This window comes from Oncorhynchus nerka, linkage group LG15 (genome assembly GCF_034236695.1).
Source record: "Oncorhynchus nerka isolate Pitt River linkage group LG15, Oner_Uvic_2.0, whole genome shotgun sequence".
Lineage (NCBI taxonomy): Eukaryota > Metazoa > Chordata > Actinopteri > Salmoniformes > Salmonidae > Oncorhynchus > Oncorhynchus nerka.
In genome coordinates this window covers 61,471,258-61,491,979 of record NC_088410.1, presented here as the reverse complement: position 1 = coordinate 61,491,979, position 20,722 = coordinate 61,471,258, and the positions used below count along the sequence as shown (strand labels likewise).

Below are 20,722 nucleotides of genomic sequence, written 5' to 3'. Positions count from 1 at the left end.
TGGTTCGTCGGAGGGCATAGCGGGAGTTCTTATAGGGTTCCGGGTTACAGCCCGCTCCTTGAAAGTGGCAGCTCTACCGTTTTAGCTCAGTGCGGATGTCTGTAACCCATGGCTTCTGTTTGGTATGTTGAGTCACTGTGTGGACGATGTCATTGATGGACTTATTGATGAAGCCAGTGACTGAAGTGGTGTACTCCAATGCCATCAGAAGAATCCCGCAAAACATTCTTGTAGCTTAGCATCTGCGTCGTCTGACCACTTTTATTGAGTTATTCACTGGTGCTTCCTGCTTGAATTTTTGCTTGTAAGCAGGAATCGTGAGGATAGAATTATGGTCAGATTTGCCAAATGGAGGGAGAGCTTTGTACGTGTCTCTGTGTAGAGTAAAGGTGGTCTAGAGTTTTTTTCCTCTCCTCTGGTTGCACATTTAACATGTTTGTAGAAATGAGGTAAAATGGATTTGTTTCCCTGCATTAAAGTCCCTGGCCACTAGGAGCACTGCCTCTGGATGAGCATTTTCCGGTTTGCTTATGGCCATATGCAGCTCATTGAGTGCAGTCTCAGTGCCAGCCTCAATTTGGTGGTATGTAGAAGGCTACGAAAAATACAAACTCTAGGTAGATAGTGTGGTCTACAATTTATCATGAGATGCTCTACCTCAGGCGAGCAAAACCTCAAGACTTCCTTAGATATTGTGCACCAGCTCGTGTTTACAAATATACATAGACCGTATCTTACCAGAGGCTGCTGTTCTGTCCTGCCGAGACAGTCTATAACCTGCCAGCTGTATGTTATTCATGTCATCGTTCAGCCATGACTCTGTGAAACATAAGATATTCGTTTTTAATGTCCTGTTGGTAGAATATACATGCTTTTAGTTCTCCATTTTATTATCGGTCCTCCTTTTCCTGTAGTACTGATGGCAAAGACAGATTAGCCACTCGTCGCCAGATTCTCAAGGCAGCCCTATCTCCTTCCGAGAAACATGAGTCTCTTTCTCCTGCAATTGAGGATGAGGGCCTGTTCTGGAGTAAATCCCTCTACGGAATCATTAAAGAAACATTATTTGCCCAGTTCAAGGTGAGAAATTGATGATCTGATGTCCAGAAGCTCTTTTCGGTCATAAGAGATGGTAGCAGCAACATTATGTAGAAAATAAGTTTAAACATTGTGGAAAAAACTAACAATATTGCACTGTTGGTTAAGAGCCCATAAAAAGGCAGCCTTCCCCTCCGGTGCCATCCCGAGCTGTGCAAAAGTGATGTTTTAGTGTTGCATTTCACACGTTTGAAGAGCAGACTACTGTACTATTAGATCATGTTCACACAGTTAAGCCATTGTTTGCATGTTACACACAAAAAAATGTCTGTAAAGACCAGACTATTTTGTAAACCTAATTTAAAATCTTTGATGCTTGATTGACACACCTACCAACATGGGTAGATTATGGCCAAAAACGGTACAGTGTGAAGATAGGCTAAACCTGCTTCTCCAATCAAATTCCCCGATCACACTTGTAGGCGATGGAAGGGCGACGTTGGCTAGCTAAACTAGAAACACGTCATCGGGTCCAGTCGTCTCGCGCCGAACTGCGCATGTGCTTGTCGTTAAATCAAAGGCAATCCTTCGGTATAAAGTTTTTGTTGAAAATGAAAACGTGTCACTTTCGAGGTTGGAATAGTAACATGTTCCACTAATGAAATTGGCTCTAATCTAGGTTGCGCCTTCAGATTGAGAGAATTAACAAGTCAAAAATAATTGTTCGCTTCTCAAACTCTTTCGCAAGCGTTGCCGGAAGTCATGCGATGTTGCGCCTCTGGGTTTAGAATTCCAGCCAATCCACTTTGTAGGCCTGTTAATCTCTCAACCTTCACCAATCAAACTCAGTAGGGGCACGGTCAATGAGGTATGAGATTTTTAGCAGTACAGTAGGATAATATTTATATACCAAGACAAACCCCTCACATCCACCATGTCCCTACTGTCCGCTTTGCAGGTGTTCCCCGAAGCTCTTTGCATTCAACAAAGGTAAAGCCGTTATTTAAAGGAGATTCTATAATATGATTTACTATTAACAATAAATCAATACATAAAGCACATGAGGGAACATAAGCATACATAGATGACAAACAATGGACAATCGAGCTAGAGGGTACAATATCGTATTACAATTACATACATATACTTACAATTCTAACAGCTTTTTTGTTAGTAGAGCATTTAACCGTCTTAAAATAAGGTTCAATTTATTTTTGTAGGGTACGAAAATGTGTTTTTCTGTTTGTAAATTTACATTTGTGTAAATGAAATTTGGCCAAAAGAATAATGAAATTAATCACAAAAATGTTTCAGTTTATTTCTATTGTATGTAAATAATCCAAACAGTACATCTCTCCATAATAGTGTAAAATCTTCATAAATGTGTTCAATTATAAACCTACTGATGTCCTGCCAGTTTTCTTACATGCATACAATGCCAAAAAAAGATGCAATTTGGAGACGCTATCTACTTGAGGGCGCTGCATTGTCCCCATGTCATAGATGGTATGCTAAAAGGTTGGCTAGCCACATCGGCTTTCTAGCCACTTGCCAATCAGTACCAAACGTGAAGCTAGCATTTAGGTAGCACGTTAGTTAAATAATTTAGGCCGTGGCTAACCTTGACGTCTGCTGTATTTAGTTAACGTTAGGCAGCTACACACTTTTATCCGTTAGATTTGTCCTTGAGTTGAAGCACAAGTCTACAAACATAAGGAAGTTATCGAAATATAACATTTTCTCTGTAGCCTTACCTCACTAGAACAAGTTTAGCATTCAGATAACAACCCGAGGTTGGATTTGGCTATTAAGCTAGCTGGTTTAGCCAATTAAACAGGGTCGTTTACTCAATGGCTAACTATTGGTAATTGTAACATGTCATGTTATTTTCTTTGTAATTTACATTGTAAACGAGTAACGGCTAGCTAACAAAGTTAACCAGCTATACTATGTAACCAGCTATGTTAACGTTACTATTAAAGATTGGTTGTGTCTGTACTAGTACCTAGTTATTATTCTGCCAGCTGTGTATCTAGCTAGTTACCGACTTTGCTAGCCCTAGCTCACCCCCTTTCTCCATTTGAGTTTGTAATGAGATTTGTCCCAGTTTGTCAAATAACATCTAGTTAATACTGTATCGACCTCAAGTGGACCTTCGCTACCTTGATATTGTCCCATGGACTCAGGAGGCAGACTCGGAGTCGATCAGAGACCGGCTAGCTGACTTTAGTTGCTGTAGGCTACTGCATGTTTCAGACAAAGACAAAGTTCACATCTCTTGCAACGCATTTTCCATTAAAACAGTGTTAATCTCAAAGCTGGAGGCAAATCACACCGTCTTTGGCTGTAACTCCACTTGAAAAGGTATCCATTGCTTGCAAAGCAAAAGAGGACCAGCCATGATTGAGCTGCTGTGTTCCAACTAATCAATCATTTGAGTGAGGCTACCTACTTTTTCCAATGAGCTTATGTCTTGATAATGTGAAGGCTTCTTTTTTCCAGTTAGGCAAAGATCTACCCTAAACAAAAATAAACGCAACAATTTAAAATATATATATTAATTGAATCTGTTTTGATGCCAAAGACCCTGATGAGGGCGACGAGCATGCAGATGAGCTTCCCTGAGACGTTTTCTGACAGTTTGTGCAGAAATAATTTGTTTGTGCAAACCCAGTTTCATCAGCTGTCCGGGTGGCTGGTCTCAGACGATACCGCAGGTGGAGAAGCCAGATGTGGAGGTCCTGGGCTGGCGTGGTTACACGTTGTCTGCAATTGTGAGGCAGGATGGACGTACTGCCAAATTCTCTAAAACATTGGTGGCGGTTTATTGTAGAGAAATTAACATTAAATTATCTGGCAACAGCTCTGGTGGACATTCCTGCAGTCAGAATACCAATTGCACACTCCCTCAACTTGAGCCATGTGTGGCATTGTATTGTGGGACACAGAAGCTCATTGCACAAGGTGCACCTGTGTAATTATCATACTGTTTAATCAGCTTCTTGATATGCCACACCTGTCAGGTGGTTCATGGCATTGGAGAAATGCTTGCTAACAGGGATATAAATAAATTGTGCACAATTTGTGAGAAATAAATATTTTGTGCGTATGGAAAATTTCAGGGATCTTTTATTTCAGGTTATGCAACATGGGACCACAACTTTAAATGTTGTGTGTTATGTTTTTGTTCAGTGTATTTTTATCTGTCAAGGTCAGATCTGTGGATTCTGACGTGAGTTTCAAAATATTAATTTTTAAGGTTTTACTCTACAGTAGGCTGTGTCCTTATGCCCTTCAACATGGATGATCTTCACTCAGTGCTGTGAGCAAGGAGTCAATTAAAACATTGTTCAATAAGTCATGTTAGAATACCTGTAAATGTATTTGCTACTGCACAAATGTCTATCATTCACAATTGTCTGTTTATTATCCTTTATCGTGGAACTCAAGCTTCAGTCTCTCTTGGAGTGATGAGGTAGGCTAGGTCATCGTAAGGGGATACTTTGCAGTGCATTGTGGCTTGCTGATGTTTTAAAGTGAGGACTAAAGCCCCTCTGAATAGTTGAAACTTGATGCCTTTCTATGCTGACTTTCTGTCCATGTAACGTGTCAGACACTCAACCTTGTTTGACTGATTGCCTCTCCTGACACAGTCCTCCTTGTGCCTTTCAGAATGTAGCATGTCTCATCGTGTCTTCCAGAAACGCCACTACATCAACAGTAAGAACTCTGGCTGGACATCCTTAATTTGTCAATTTTATTTAGGCTACACATATGATTTTTACCTCGCAATGCTGTGATGGGGTCATTTTGAACTAATAATAATATCTATTTTATATACCACTTTTCAGTCGCTTTAAAAACAAAATAAATGAAACAATTTAACAACAAATGTAGGGATCTGGCGGTTCTTGGGCAATGGTCCTAGATGATAGGCAGTTCAGAAAGATAGTATCTTGAGGAGGGAGCGTAAATGGTACAGCCAGGCAGGGCGGTAGAAACATCTGACACAGGCTACGGAGCTCTTCATTGGACACTTTGTCCTCTTCGATAGTACTGAAATGTTGCACCCACCTGGGTGATGCTCCGGTGACTGTAAAAGCACCAGTAAGAGCACCACAGCATTGGTCCAGAAAAAGCCCCCTCAAAGTGAGCCTCTGCATCCCCTCCCACTGCAATCCACTTCCCTTCTAGGAACTGGGGCAGGGGGCCAACAATCTGATGCTGTTGATCTGGTGTTGCTGCATCACTCAAATAATTTTAGCTAGCTAGCTAGGCAAGCCAAATATGAATTAACTAGCCATAATTAGTCCTGCAAACTGGGTGGCCCTAATTAAAGAGAGCTGTTGTTTTTTTTAAACTTACGTCGTCTTTCTAAATGTGATTTTTAAACAACTTTTTTTTGTTGTAGAACCTGAGAGATGTGCTCTCGAATCTCGTTCCCAAAGAACAGAGTAGGATTAAGAACTTCAAAACGCAGTATGGCAAGACCAACATCGGCTCGATCTCTGTGGATATGGTAATTTCAGCTCATCTGTTCATTTGTAAATGTTCTAGTACCCTTTTCAGTGCCAGTTGTCGTGTGAAATATGGCACCGCTGTGGATATTAAGAATGCCTAAGCAGAATTGTGTGTGTGTGCGCCATTGTCTTTACAGATATACGGTCGGATAAGAGGTATGAAGGGCCTGGTGTATGAAACCTCAGTGCTGGATGCAGATGAGGTAAGTTGGTCTATGACGGGCAAGAGGATTGAATGCAAAGTATCAGGTAGGATAGCTTGGGTGTTTTTGTCTCTACTATTGCTTGTTGGTATCTTAAATGGCTTAATTTTGCTGGATAATAGATGAGATTGTTTAAACAGTCTAGACAATGAAAAAAAGAGCGGCATGCCCTCTTATTTTCTAAAGAGAAGTCCCATATCTGAGGCTGTGCTGAAGAGAATAGCTTTGAAACCGATTGATTTCCATGCTTGCTCAGCACTCCCCTGAGAGAGATGGCAGTATGCAAATGTTGTGGATAGTACTGAATGAAATGGAACTAAATCAAAACCCTCCTGTGTCTGATGCTTGAAGCTAGACAACTACCTACTTAAATAGTGAATTGAGATTCTAAATGGCTTTCTTTGGGGAGCTTTGTTTTTCAAGTCCCACCATATTCATCAGCTTATATTAGCTGAGAATAAGAAGGGTGTAATTTTTCAGCCAGTTCAGCATCACTTATGGAGATTGGCCTAACTCATAACACTCATGTGACATGGAGCCTATGTAATATCAATATGGGGAGTGGGATCAAAGGTATTTCATTAAGACTTATGGTAGAATTATGTAGATACCTAGTTATGGCAACTATTACTACTATAAATAGCTTTTATGGGTCTCTTAAATTTTTTTTAAAGGGAATTTGTTTCTGTGGCTACAGCATTCCGGAGTGCCAGCAACTGTTGCCCAAGGCTCCAGGACGTGCTGAGCCCCTGCCCGAAGGTCTGTTCTGGCTGCTGGTGACAGGCCAGGTGCCCACAGAGGAACAGGTGAGTGTTAGCTTGGTAACGCATTATGGAGAGAGAGTATGGCACCGCAGCTTAGCAGTAGGTCTAGGTAGCATCTTAATTTATGATACAACAATAATGGTACAGAACACAGATAACATAACGCTACAAGACCATGGTGCTTGCCTACGGAGCTGTGAGGGGAACGGCACCTCAGTACCTCCAGGCTCTGATCAGGCCCTACACCCAAACAAGGGCACTGCGTTCATCCACCTCTGGCCTGCTCGCCTCCCTACCACTGAGGAAGTACAGTTCCCGCGCAGCCCAGTCAAAACTGTTCGCTGCTCTGGCCCCCCAATGGTGGAACAAACTCCCTCACGACGCCAGGACAGCGGAGTCAATCACCACCTTCCGGAGACACCTGAAACCCCACCTCTTTCAGGAATACCTAGGATAGGATAAAGTAATCCTTCTCACCCCCCTTAAAAGATTTAGATGCACTATTGTAAAGTGGCTGTTCCACTGGATGTCTTAAGGTGAACGCACCAATTTGTAAGTCGCTCTGGATAAGAGCGTCTGCTAAATGACTTAAATGTAAATGTTAAATAACATGATGTACATATTCAATGAAAAGGGTTGACCCATAAACCACAACATAAAGCTTTTACAACAGACAATAACTTTTTGAAATGATTGAATATTAAAACATACAATCTACCTGCAGTAAAGCCGCTCAACATTTACATTACATTCAGTCACCTAGCAGACTCTCATCCAGAGCGACCCACAGGAGCAACCAGGGTCAAGCGCCCGGCCCAAGGGCACGTGGACAGATCTCCCACCAAGTCAAATTCGGGACCAGATGATAGCTTTTGATCCTGTTTATCTGTGAGAGCAGGTTTGCTTCTATTTTTGTTTAATGACATCAGATGATAATTTGCATAGAAAACTATATTCAGTGGCCCTTTTTGTGATCGTAAGGCCTTAAACCATTACGTTTGGTGTGAATAGTTTGACCAATTACCCTATTGCTGATTCTGTGTATTGTATTTGTCCCCAGGTGAACTGGCTGTCCAAGGAGTGGGCCAAGCGTGCAGCTCTTCCCTCCCATGTGGTCACCATGCTGGATAACTTCCCCATCACAGCTCTGAACAGCGAGAGCAGCTTCGCCTAGGCCTACTCTGAGGGAGTCAACAAAGCCAAGTACTGGTGGGAGGTGAGCTCAGGAAACATACATTGAAGAATGTTGAATGGCACATGCCATTGTGGGAAATCATGTTGCTCAGTAGGATGAAATTAAGTAAAAGTTTTAATCAACTGAACGCGTCCCAGTTGTAATACGATCTATTGAAAGAGTGATTTTGTCCGAATAGAAAATTGTTTCTTCTTTCAGTTTGTCTATGAAGACTCCATGGATCTTATCGCTAAGCTGCCTTGCGTGGCGGCCAATATTTACCGCAACCTTTACCGCGAGGGAAGCAGCATCGGTGCCATTGACTCCAGTCTGGACTGGTCCTACAACTTTACCAACATGTTGGGCTACAGGGACGCCACGTTCACCGAGCTCATGCGCCTGTACCTCACCATTCACAGGTCAGTTTAGAGAATGCTACTTCATTCATAATGATGTAGTTTAACGTCCATTAGTCTGCACATTGTTAACGTTTGGGTGTGCATATTCAGCTCCTGCTCCGTCATTGCATCAGTGCAGTTATGTGGTTGCATTACTCATTCATTCACACACTTCCCTTTCTCCTTTGCTACAGTGACCATGAGGATGGTAACGTGAGTGCCCACACCAGCCACTTGGTGGGCAGTGCCCTGTCTGACCCCTACCTCTCCTTCAGCGCAGCTATGAACGGTCTGGCTGGACCCCTTCATGGATTGGCTAACCAGGTGTGTACGGGTGCTAATGTCCAAGTTAACATCCAACCTACTACTGCTGATAATACTGTGATTTAAAGCAATGCTAATCCTAATTGCTTAGAAATAGCACATTTTCTGTTATTGTGATTGTTAACATAATGGCGAGATGGGAAAAATATGAAACTATAACAGCAGTCGTGGTAATGGCGAATGAGAGCAGTGATTTGACTAGGTTGGAGTGAGCCCCTGCCTGGTCTCTGACCTGCTCCCCTTGTAGGAGGTGCTGGTGTGACTAACAGCACTGCAGAAGGAGATGGGAGGAGAAGTGTCTGACGAGGCCATGAGAGACTACATCTGGAACACCCTCAAGTCTGGAAGGGTGAGTGGACTGGTCAGGAGGGCGGGCCAAGTTGGGTCAATGAGGGGGATGAGTCTACGTAAAAGTGAAGTGAACAGGTGCACAAAAAAAGACATTTACATTTGAGGAATAAGCTGCAAGGGGAATGATATGTAACCTTAGAAAGAGATTCAACCTACCTTTTTGGCCTTCTGTTTGTGTTCGCAGGTGGTTCCAGGCTACGGCCACGCTGTCCTGAGGAAGACAGACACCAGGTACACCTGCCAGCAGGAGTTTGCCTTCAAGCACTTGCCCGACGACCCCATGTTCAAGCTGGTGCACACACTCTACAAGATCGTGCCCAATGTGCTGCTGGAGCAGGGCAAGGCCAAGAACCCCTGGCCCAACGTGGACGCCCACAGTGGAGTGCTTCTGCAGGTTTTTTAGGAGGTTAGGACAAACCTATTGGAGTACACCTCCAACTGACTGGGAGGGACACAGGGTGACGGTTACAAGAAAGGCCTCCACCCTCTCTTGAAGGGGTGAAGAAAAACGTACAATGTCAAATTTCAGCTTATTTTCTTAGTTTGTTCCAGCCTAGTGAATTGTCAAAGCCATAAAAAAAATATATACAGTGGGGCGAAAAAGTATTTAGTCAGCCACCAATTGTGCAAGTTCTCCTACTTAAAAATATGAGAGGCCTGTAATTTTCATCATAGGTACACTTCAACTATGACAGACAAAATTAGATTTAAAAAAAAAATGAATTTATTTGCAAATTATGGTGGAAAACTTTTGTTATTGACCAAATACTTATTTATCTCAATACTTTGTTATATACCCTTTGTTGGCAATGACAGAGGTCAAACGTTTTCTGTAAGTCTTCACAAGGTTTTCACACACTGTTGCTGGTATTTTGGCCCATTCCTCCATGCAGATCTCCTCTAGAGCAGTGATGTTTTGGGGCTGTTGCTGGGCAACACAGACTTTCAACTCCCTCCAAAGATTTTCTATGGGGTTGAGATCTGGAGACTGGCTAGGCCACTCCAGGACCTTGAAATGCTTCTTACGAAGCCACTCCTTCGTTGCCCAGGCGGTGTGTTTGGGATCATTGTCATGCTGAAAGACCCAGTCACGTTTCATCTTCAATGCCCTTGCTGATGGAAGGAGGTTTTCACTCAAAATCTCACGATACATGGCCCCATTCATTCTTTCCTTTACACGGATCAGTCGTCCTGGTCCCTTTGCAGAAAAACAGCCCCAAAGCATGATGTTTCCACCCCCATGCTTCACAGTAGTTATGGTGTTCTTTGGATGCAACTCAGCATTCTTTGTCCTCTAAACACGACGAGTTGAGTTTTTACCAAAAAGTTATATTTTGGTTTCATCTGACCATATGACATTCTCCCAATCTTCTTCTTCTGCATCCAAATGCTCTCTAGCAAACTTCATACGGGCCTGGACATGTACTGGCTTAAGCAGGGGGACACGTCTGGCACTGCAGAATTTGAGTCCCTGGCGGTGTAGTGTGTTACTGATGGTAGGCTTTGTTACTTTGGTCCCAGCTTTCTGCAGGTCATTCACTAGGTCCCCTGTGTGGTTCTGGGATTTTTGCTCACTGTTCTTGTGATCATTTTGACCCCACGGGGTGAGATCTTGCGTGGAGCCCCAGATCGAGGGAGATTATCAGTGGTCTTGTATGGCTTCCATTTCCTAATAATTGCTCCCACATTTGATTTCTTCAAACCAAGCTGCTTACCTATTGCAGATTCAGTCTTCCCAGCCTGGTGCAGGTCTACAATTTTGTTTCTGGTGTCCTTTGACAGCTCTCTGGTCTTGGCCATAGTGGAGTATGGAGTGTGACTGTTTGAGGTTGTGGACAGGTGTCTTTTATACTGATAACAAGTTCAAACAGGTGCCATTTAATACAGGTAAAGAGTGGAGGACAGAGGAGCCTCTTAAAGAAGAAGTTACAGGTCTGTGAGAGCCAGAAATCTTGTTTGTAGGTGACCAAATACTTATTTTCCACCATAATTTGCAAATGAATTCATTAAAAATCCTACAATGTGATTTTCTGGATTTTTTTTCTTCTCACTTGCACAATTGGTGGCTGACTAAATAATTTTTTGCCCCACTGTGTATATATATATATATATAAAGCATATAGCCTCTCTCCTACTTTACTTTCGCTGTCCCTTACCTTCCCGCAAAGCCCTTGTAGATATCACATACAATTGGGTGTACTATAATTAAGCCTTCCTCTGTGCTGTGAAATTAACTCCATCTCATCTCTCTCTCCTGTCCTAACAGTACTACGGCATGACAGAGATGAACTACTACACGGTGCTGTTCGGCGTGTCCCGAGCACTGGGGGTGCTGGCCCAGCTGATTTGGAGCCGAGCCCTGGGCTTCCCCTGGAGCGCCCCAAGTCCATGAGCACAAACGGACTCATGACCCTGGTGGGAGCCAACAATTCCGGGTAAAGATTAAGTATCAAAGGAAGAGGGGAGGAAGGCAAAGAAGAACAAAAGGGGGGAGGTAGAGGGTAGGGGGATGCATAAGATGCAGTACACTTATGAAAAGAAGGGCCTTTGCTGGATTTACTCGGTTCATGTCAGTGACACTAATGTCGGGCGTACACCACACGACTTTCAAATATCGCTGAGCCTCTCACATTAATACCACTGTCTTTCCTGTAGTTTTCTGTCTTGCCAACGTAGTGATACTCACGACACTAAATGATGTCACACATTACAAGATTCTTCATTTGGTTGTAAGAATTCTCGATACCACGCTGTCTCGCAAAAAGAATGTGATGTGATTGTGCAGCTAGAACGAGCTGTGGGCCAAAGAGCCTCAAAACATTTTGTTAGACATTCACGCTTGCCATAGAGTTGAAATATTTAACCAATACATTTTGAATTAAATAACATTGAACTTCAGAGCTGTACTGATTTGACACTAGCTTTGGTTAAAGGGAAGTACAAACGTAGGCTAGTAGTCATCACTCCTGTTCGAGAGTCCGTACACACATTCTGATGCGATACAACGCCATCATCTCACTGGCTTCTCTGGTGAGCTGTTGCTGATCACAGTTCTCAAAATGTTTCGTTGCACATCTCACACTACAGGAGCATAGCAGAGTTTGTGCTGATAAAATCAAACGTTTGAAAATATCAGGATGACTCACAGACAGGATCGGTAGCCCTCAGATTGCGTTTCTGGCCCGCTCACATTATACGAGCGTCAGTAACGGCCGTGCGCCCCGACTACGCAACGACTTGAGAATTTTGTCTCCGATCTCAAACTTGTCTGGGACAGGTAAATCGGGCCAAAATCATGTAGTGTACTTATGGTTTATGGTAATATTTTTTTATTTTGTGATACTGAGCCATGCTAGTTGAGTCTTATATATTTAAGCTGACCTGGTTTTGTAAAGAACTCAAAATATCATGTCGATTTTTCAGTTGGAGAATCTGGGGCACTTGCATTGTCAGACGGAATTTTCCAAAATAACGAAACAAAAGACAACACTCCATGGCAGGCAAGGTCCTTCTTTAATATAACCACAGAAGAATATGTACAGTCTGCAAATGACCAGGGTCTGTAGGTTCGTAAAAGTATACTGCTGCCCCTTTCATCAATGATTGATGTCACACCACTATAAATCAAGGCCAAGTTCACTTATTACACCATTTTTTTGCCAGTGTTCGCCAAACCCATTGCACTTCTGGTAAATGGAATACTATGCAGGTTGCTTTGTACAGTGCTTCACAAATAGCTCTGTTCTATTGGGAAGGGAGGTTGTTTTGAAAAGTGATCAGGGTAAGAAGACAGCACTGTTTTCCATTTTTATTTTAAATCTACCTGAGATGAAAGGGTTGTTATATCACACATGGGGGTAATCTTTCTTGTAGAGTTTTTCTTCAAGACCCGAGGGCAACTTAAAAACATCAATGGAACATTTCCTTCTAGTCAGAAAAATGAATGTAATTCGAGAGCTGGCAAGCATTGACTAAATAGTACGCGTGTCTCAATCGATGTACTATTAGAATGTTTTGTAAATGTTTGTTTTAGAAAGTCTGCTGGTTTTACTATGTCCAACTGTAATGTCTCATCTTGCTCATGACGCAAGTACACATCTGAAACACCATACCAACTAATCATTAAATAAGAATTTGTTCAAATGACTTGCCTAGTTAAAGGTTAAATTTAAAAAACTAAGAAATTGTGTTCAACTGGATTGTTATTAAGGTACAGATTTGCTTGGTTTAGTTTTAAGGTTGCTCTCAGGTCTAGTGGGTGGGGAGAGGGCTTGTTTGTAATGGTCTGTTTCAATGCAGACCATATCCAATACACTCTAATTGGGCACAACACCGACAGTACCCCCTGGCTATTCATTTAATTTGTTTTCAAACAGCCCCCCCTCACACTGTCTACCCCCTGTAGTGTATTTCCCAAATAGTACATATGTATTTTAGATGTATTTTAGTTTGTCCTGTTCCTGTATTTGATCCTGTTCTAACCAAACATTTTGTTATTCTGGTATAAAGATAAATATATCTTATGTGAGATCATTGTGAAGTGGAGAAATCTGAACTTTATTATCTAGCAGAGCTGGACGTGGGACAGAAAGTGGAAAACAATTTTAAATAAAAGGCAAATGTTAACAATTACTGTTCTCGAATTCTGTTTTTTTATTGCTGTCTGTTTATGGAGATGTGGTTGTTGCACATTCTTTACCTGAATGCATTTACATTACCACAGAACAGTCATGTTATTCTGTGCCGGCTGTGTATGATACGTATGTGTTGGCAGGAGTTTTGAGGACATCGCAGTTATTAATAGTGTTCCAGACAGGTCTCCACAGCACTCAGGTTTCTGCTTCCCTTTGGCCTGGTCAAGTCGTCATGGTACGGAGACTGGATTCCAAATAAACAACATCAGAGTGCTTTGGTCAGAAAATACAAAATTGCTATGTGTTGCAACTGATTTGAACTGTGGCTTCAAAGGATCAATTGGCTGACAATTGATACGCTTTCTCCTAATTTGCCAAGCACTCATGTGACAACCTGAAATTTCCTGATATTGACAAAAGAGTTGTACTTTAGTTTATTGGCTTTTGTTTTAAAGTCTAAAATACATACAAAAACAGGGTGGTAATGGCTGGCAGGACCTTAAGAGCCCTGATTCCCACCAACAGAATCACCCCTTTTCAACATCTCCAGCACCACCCCAACCTATGTGAAAATGGGAGTGTTTATGTTTTGAGGTAAAAGATGTCTTCCTCTAAGTGTTTCCAATTAGTAGGCAATGCCTACTCATAATTGGTTAAAATCACAATGCACACGGGATGTCATTGTAAACTTTACCAAAACATGCTGTTTTCACATTTGTTGGGGTGGTGCTGGAGATTAATATGACGTTAAAATGTAAAATGTCTCTTTACCCCAAAATAAACATTAAGGCAAATCAGGGGAACGTTATAGGAAAGCGATATAAATCTCCCTTTCAATGGCGGTGGGGTAAATTGCAGTTTATTGATGGAAATTTGAATGCACAGAGATAGTGTGACGAGATCCTGAGCCCTATTGTGAGGTCAATTTTTTTTAAAGCTATCTGACCAACAGATGCATATCTGTAATCCCAGTCGTGAAATCTATAGATTAGGGCATAGTGAATTTATTTCAATGAACTGATTTCCTTATATACACACACTCAGTTAAATTGTTGTGTTTATATTTCTACATAGATTTAATGTGTGGACATGATTCAAACCAGTTAAAACATCTTATGAAAATCAAATGGGTGTGACATGGTAATTCTGACCACCCAAAATATATTATGTTCAGTTCTCTTATGAGTCCCCAGTTAACTAGCTGAAGTATTTACTGGATTGGTAAAAATAATCTTGAAAGCCTGACAATTCATTACACTTTACAAAATATGGAATTTGCTTCAGTAAATATTAGGCTCTGCAACAAATTGGCAATAAATAGGAGAATGGCCTAAGAATCCAGTACATACGGAGGACGGTCCCAGTCTGAAATGATGCTCTTCTCACATGCAAGTGGTGGCTGTGTTGTTCAAGCAGTCAAGCTGGAGATCCATTCTCCACTTCAACCGTGTCCAATAACAGTCATCTATCTAATGGTCGTCCACAAAATGCAATGGGTTGAAAGTGGGGAAAACGTGTGAATTTCCCATATATGTACAAGCACATGGAGGCTCACGTTTGGTTCACCTCATGGAACATGAGTTCTCTGGGTATTTTAGTCTCTGGGCCGTACTTGATGCAAGCTCGGCCCTCGAAGGCAACAACCATTTGCTTCACGACCTCATCAAAGAAGACCGTCGCTAACTGCGAGTGTAGCAAAGAGCGAAACTCAAAAGATATCTGCAAGACAATAAGCATAGATGGAAAATTGTTGAGGTTCTGTTCATAATCATGTTTCCCCAATAGATGATTAGGTCATTAAACCTGCAATTATAATTGTCTGTTTAATCAGAAGTTCATACCACTATAATATTCAAAGTATTAAATAGTTTGTTGCATATAGGGCTGTGGCGGTCACAAAATTTAGTCAGCCGGTGATTGTCAAAGCAAATAACTGTCGGCCTCACAGTAATTGAATGTTAATTAACACATTTAGCATCTCCTGGATTCCACATAGCCTACAAGCCACTGATGTAGACATTTGAAACATCTACATTTTAAAGTCTAATAAATCCATGTAATATAGCCTACACCTTCACAATAAATCCATTATTTATTTTAGACAGGTCTAAAGAAGCATGATATGAAGAAAATGTAGTTTATTTCAGAAGAAAATAATAGCATACTCTGAGTTGCCCTGTACACATGGTAATAGGATAAGCGTGAATGTTCCATTAGCAGGAAAACACCATTATCAAAAGTGACCGCAAATGCAGTAATGCATGTAATGCTTTTATTATAAAGGTGCATTTTTATGGTGAAAATTATCTACCCCAAACTTGAAACTCACGCGCTGCTTTTATATGCCAGTTAGGCTCCACAACCCTTGTAACGCGGATTAATGTGCTTAATTTTAAGTTATTTGGCCACTTTCGTTCTGATTCAAACCTTCCGGTAGCCTAGTTGTTAGAGTGTTGGGCCAGTAACCGAAAGGTTGCTGGATTGAATCCCAAGCTGACAAAAATCTGTCGTTCTGCCCCTGAGCAAGGCAGTTAACCCACTGTTCCCTGGGCACCGAACACGTGGATGTAGATTATGGCAGCCCCCCGCACCTCTCCGATTCAGAGGAGTTGGGTTAAATGCGGAAGACACGTTTCAGTTGAATGCATTCAGTTGTACAACTGGCTAGGTATCCCCCTTTCCCTTTCTAAAACATATAGGCCTATGGGCTAGGCTACATGAGGTGTGCGACTAGGATTAGAAAAAGTCGCAAAAAAAGGCATAATTTCTTATGCTGAGCATCATTCACAAGTGATAGGCTAATATTGTCACCCATCAGACTATTCTTGATTCAATCTTGTCTTTACATATACTAAATAATGTGACATTTTTGTTTTGATTTAGAATGGACCATTATCATGCACCTGTATCAAAACAGGAGCAAGTGGAAAAATACATGTCACCTATGCACTTAAATAGCGAATGGAGGATGCTTTTCCCCGTGGTTTATTTGCATGCCAGCCAGGTATGCTGTACTCCTGTTGTAAATATAAGCAATCTGCTTAATATTAGGAAAGTTGAGAAATAAATATAGTAGGCCTAGCCTATAGAAAGCTGATGGGATCCCCTTTTTATTAGCGGCCATCACTCTGTTTTCTCCCGCAATTCCATAGCCTATAGAAATGTTGAGCAACATGAGCTCATGGGCTCTCATGAAGTGTTTGATTAGATTTTTGAACGCATTTGCATGGATGTCAGAGTGATTAAAGGGACAATAGAGAGCTGAGTACCAGGCAGTAAGCAAGTTTGGTAGACTACGAATGACCAGCAGAAACATCAGAGCTTGAAGAAGCCTAATTACCGTGACTAAACAGTCATGTGGAATTTGACTGCCTTCATGGCTCAGGACCGCCGGTGTGACGGTAATATGGTCACCGCAACAGCCCTAGCTGCATAGCAATAGTATTGCATGGTGCGACAAGGAAACACTTACAGAGAAATCAACAGTACAGGTTCTGGGATAACCAGGTATTCCAGGGCTGAAACGCCATATTGTCTCCAAGTGGTTGAACAGTTTACCATCTGTGCATACAGCCTACGGGAAAGGGGAAGTGCCAGTAAAATGAGATGCAGTGCATGTTATTATTGGTGAATAAATTTTAAAGAATAACTTTAAAGCACTGCAAAACAATAGACTTATAAGATCATGGAGTTGATTGAGCTTACGAACCTTGACTAGATGAGGGCGCACATTGGTGATCATGGAGGTGTATCTCTCGACTATAGGGGGGAAACCCACTTCTAGTTTGGCTTTAGCATGACTGGCTCTCTGCATGATGAACTGAGATTTCTTACACCACGGAACAAAGTGCTTATAATCGTCCACGTTGGCCACCACATCATACATCTCCTGCATCGAGTAACTACAGAGAAAGAAAAGGGGGAAATAGTATTCTTAGCATATTTGCACGAGACCATACTTTGCTGATATGACGATACAGCTAATCTTCACACTGAATAATGATGCAATGTGCTTGATTTGATGTTAGTATATTTGTCATTTACATTAATCTGTTGTTCAGGGACAGTAGTAGGCTCTTATCAAAGTTCAAAGATAGAAAACGCTAAGTATGTGGCCCTTGCCATGTGTTTTCTCAATATTGTTATGGGATACAGTACATTTCATAGAACTAGAGCACAAGGGGATGCTTTGATTAAAGGCCTAGTGCAGTCAAAAACGTGATTTCCTGTGTTTTACATTTCCACATTGAGGTTGGAATAAAACTGAAAATTATAATAATACAATTTTAGTCTAAGAGCTGTTTGAAAAGACAACCTGAAATTTCAGTTTGTTTTGGTGCGCTGGAGTTTTGGCCTGCCTGGTGACATCACGAAAATGGTTGCAATGGACCTTTAAATGAATCAGCATTTAGCCATGTCCACTGAAGCAGAAGCACAGATGCAATGTCTACATTACCCAATGATTCTTCGTTCTGAATACTGTTTCCTCTTGTTGGCCAGACTAAGGAAGGTTCTGCTGGGGGGAATGATAGTTGTCCTTCTGTCCAAATGGATAAGAATCCTGGGGTTTCTGGTCATAAGGATGCCACAAGATGTCACATATCTGTTGGTCCAAGAATGATCAGTCACAGACTTGCAAAACACCACTTTAAAACACGGCTTCATTGCATTCTAATAAACCCCATCCATAAGACCCTTGTTATACAATGTTACCAGTTGAAACCCAACGGACACCCAAATTACCGTAAAACGTTAATTAAACGCTTGTCTCAAATAGCCTCCTGTCCCTTTTAATAGCCGGGCAACTTAACACATTTCTGCAAATAAACACTGGTTTTAAATAAATGCTGTGTTTAAATGAATAGTTAACGAGGTAACCATGAATTGTTTCATGTTTGATTTTCTACATTGAATAATTCAGTAATGACTTGAAAGAATGATGGCAAGCATCTATTAATATCACCAGTAAAAAACTTCTAGCCATTTTGGGGCGGAAGGTAGCCTAGTGGTTAGAGCGTTGGGCCGGTAACCAAAAGGTTGGTGTATTGAATCCCCGAGCAGGCAAGGTCAAAATCTGTCATTCTAAATCAAATCAAATCAAATTTTATTTGTCACATACACATGGTTAGCAGATGTTAATGCGAGTGTAGCGAAATGCTTGTGCTTCTAGTTCCGACAATGCAGTAATAACCAACAAGTAATCCAACTAACAATTCCAAAACTACTGTCTTATACACACAAGTGTAGGGGGATAAAGAATATGTACATAAAGATATATGAATGAGTGATGGTACAGAGCGGCATAGGCAAGATACAGTAGATGGTATCGAGTACAGTATATACATATGAGATGAGTATGTAAACAAAGTGGCATAGTTAAAGTGGCTAGTGATACATGTATTACATAAAGATGCAGTAGATGATATAGAGTACAGTATATACGTATACATATGAGATGAATACTGTAGGGTATGTAAACATTATATTAGGTAGCATTGTTTAAAGTGGCTAGTGATATATTTGACATCATTTCCCATCAATTCATCATTTCCCATCAATTACTCTTGAACAAGGGGCCGTATTTGTAAATAAGAATTTGTTCTTAACCGACATGCCTAGTTCAATAAAGGTTAAATCATTTAAAAAAATAGGCTACTAACAGCTGAGAACTGCTAGCTAACTGGCAAGCACAAAAACAAACTACTTCGTGACTACAGACCCCTAGAAAAGCTACGATCGTCTTCTAGTGGCGAAAGTAAGAACTGCCCAAAATGCACAAAGGATAATAATTATTGTTAAGAGCTTCTTTTTTTAAATAGACAAACGTGGCACCGTGTGTACATGATAACACTGTGCAGGAAATGAATAAATGTATTCAATTGCTGGAAGTGAATTCTGGAATTAAATGTTTAACTAATGCAAATTAATAAAAGCTGTACGCATTAAGGAAATATAAGCCTGTCTAATAAGCGCCTGTTGTGTTCAGTGATTTAATCAACTAAAGCCCAGGCTATTAATTTTAGTTTCTCGGTGTGTACTTTTTAACCGCACCATCATCACCCCTAACCCCACTCGCTTACCTGATTGGCTGTTTAATCCGTATTCTTGGCCCCAACACTGTATTCAACCGTTTTTTGCCAAATGCAGAGACATCTCGCAACTCACTGAATGTCCGTATGCCTATAGGCAATCGAAGGGTGGTCACAGTCGCCAACCCAGCCATTTGTTATTTTATAAGACAGTGATTGGCAACAACAATCTAACCTAGCAAATTACCTAACCTAAGCTAGCTCACGCTACACAGCCAAGTTATGAGATGGTCGCTACTAGAACGCTAACTGGCTGATGCTATACACATTTACGTATAATTAGTAACGTTAATTCAGAATGTAAAATGTCTAACTAGTTAAATAAGTAGTTTGTAACAGGACAATGTTAGCTAGCTAACGGTAACTAGCCAGGTAGCCACAAGTTAACGTTAGCTACCTAACTAACATTTCCGAAATGTCATTTATCGCTTTCTAGCCTCAATCGAATAAACTGCCATAACTGTTTAGCAAGCTAGCTATATAACGTTTCGTCTGCCATCTTCTTCCTTTATTATTACTTTATACGGACAGGTCAACTGGTGGCAAGTAGGATCTATTATATTGAAAAGATAGTCGATTGACCCCTCTAACAATGGAAATACATGTCCGCAAAGGCGGAAGGAAGGTAGGAACATACGCGCGTGAATAAGAAACACAACTCTTATATAACATTGTCGGAATGCCATGCGCGTCCACTTTTATATCGGTACGTTCGTAAAAACGTAAACATTACGAAACTTATGTTCGATCAAATAAGCTTCACGTCGTAAATTCGCAATTACATTTTTTGTTAACCAAGTTCGAGACTCATAGACCTCCATACCAAAAATCCCCACTTGGTCTGCTTATCAATGTATTCTCGCGCTGACATATTTTGGGCGCGGAGTTGATCCTCTCGCTTCGGCTTTTCCTCTTTGCTGATAGTAACGTAACGTTATTCTGCGTTCATAACCAGGTGTGAAGGTGGGACTACATGACTGGGAAAAATATTATTGAACTCTCCTCCAGTTGGTAATAGAGATAAATAGCAATGGGGTATTTTTTGTAAGAACCAGCAATTGTTCGTTGGAGAAAGCCTATGAGGAAAGTTAAGAGTTTTTGGATAATCCCCGAAAATAAGGTTAGTAGTAAACACAGGTTTAGGAGATCTTATATGTTTATGTGCTTTATTACAGATGACAATTTTAGGACTCATCACTGCATTCTCTACCAGAAAGTTTTTGGGCC

General features: G+C 41.2%; 1 protein-coding gene and 1 pseudogene across 1 annotated transcript; one reads left to right on the top strand and one right to left on the bottom strand.

Annotated features, from left to right (window-relative positions):
* Positions 1 to 1,932: 1,932 nt before the first annotated feature.
* Positions 1,933 to 13,404, top strand: LOC115142312 (citrate synthase, mitochondrial-like; annotated as a pseudogene).
* LOC115143044 (coenzyme Q-binding protein COQ10 homolog B, mitochondrial-like) lies at positions 12,267 to 20,312 on the bottom strand. Its single transcript, XM_029683046.2, has 5 exons — positions 19,487 to 20,312; positions 17,863 to 18,009; positions 17,116 to 17,308; positions 16,879 to 16,980; positions 12,267 to 15,125 (listed from the first exon to the last, which is right to left on the bottom strand). The coding sequence occupies exons 1-5, from the start codon at positions 19,627 to 19,629 to the stop codon at positions 14,958 to 14,960; spliced, it is 753 nt and encodes a 250-aa protein (XP_029538906.1). The 5' UTR covers positions 19,630 to 20,312; the 3' UTR covers positions 12,267 to 14,957.
* Positions 20,313 to 20,722: the final 410 nt, after the last annotated feature.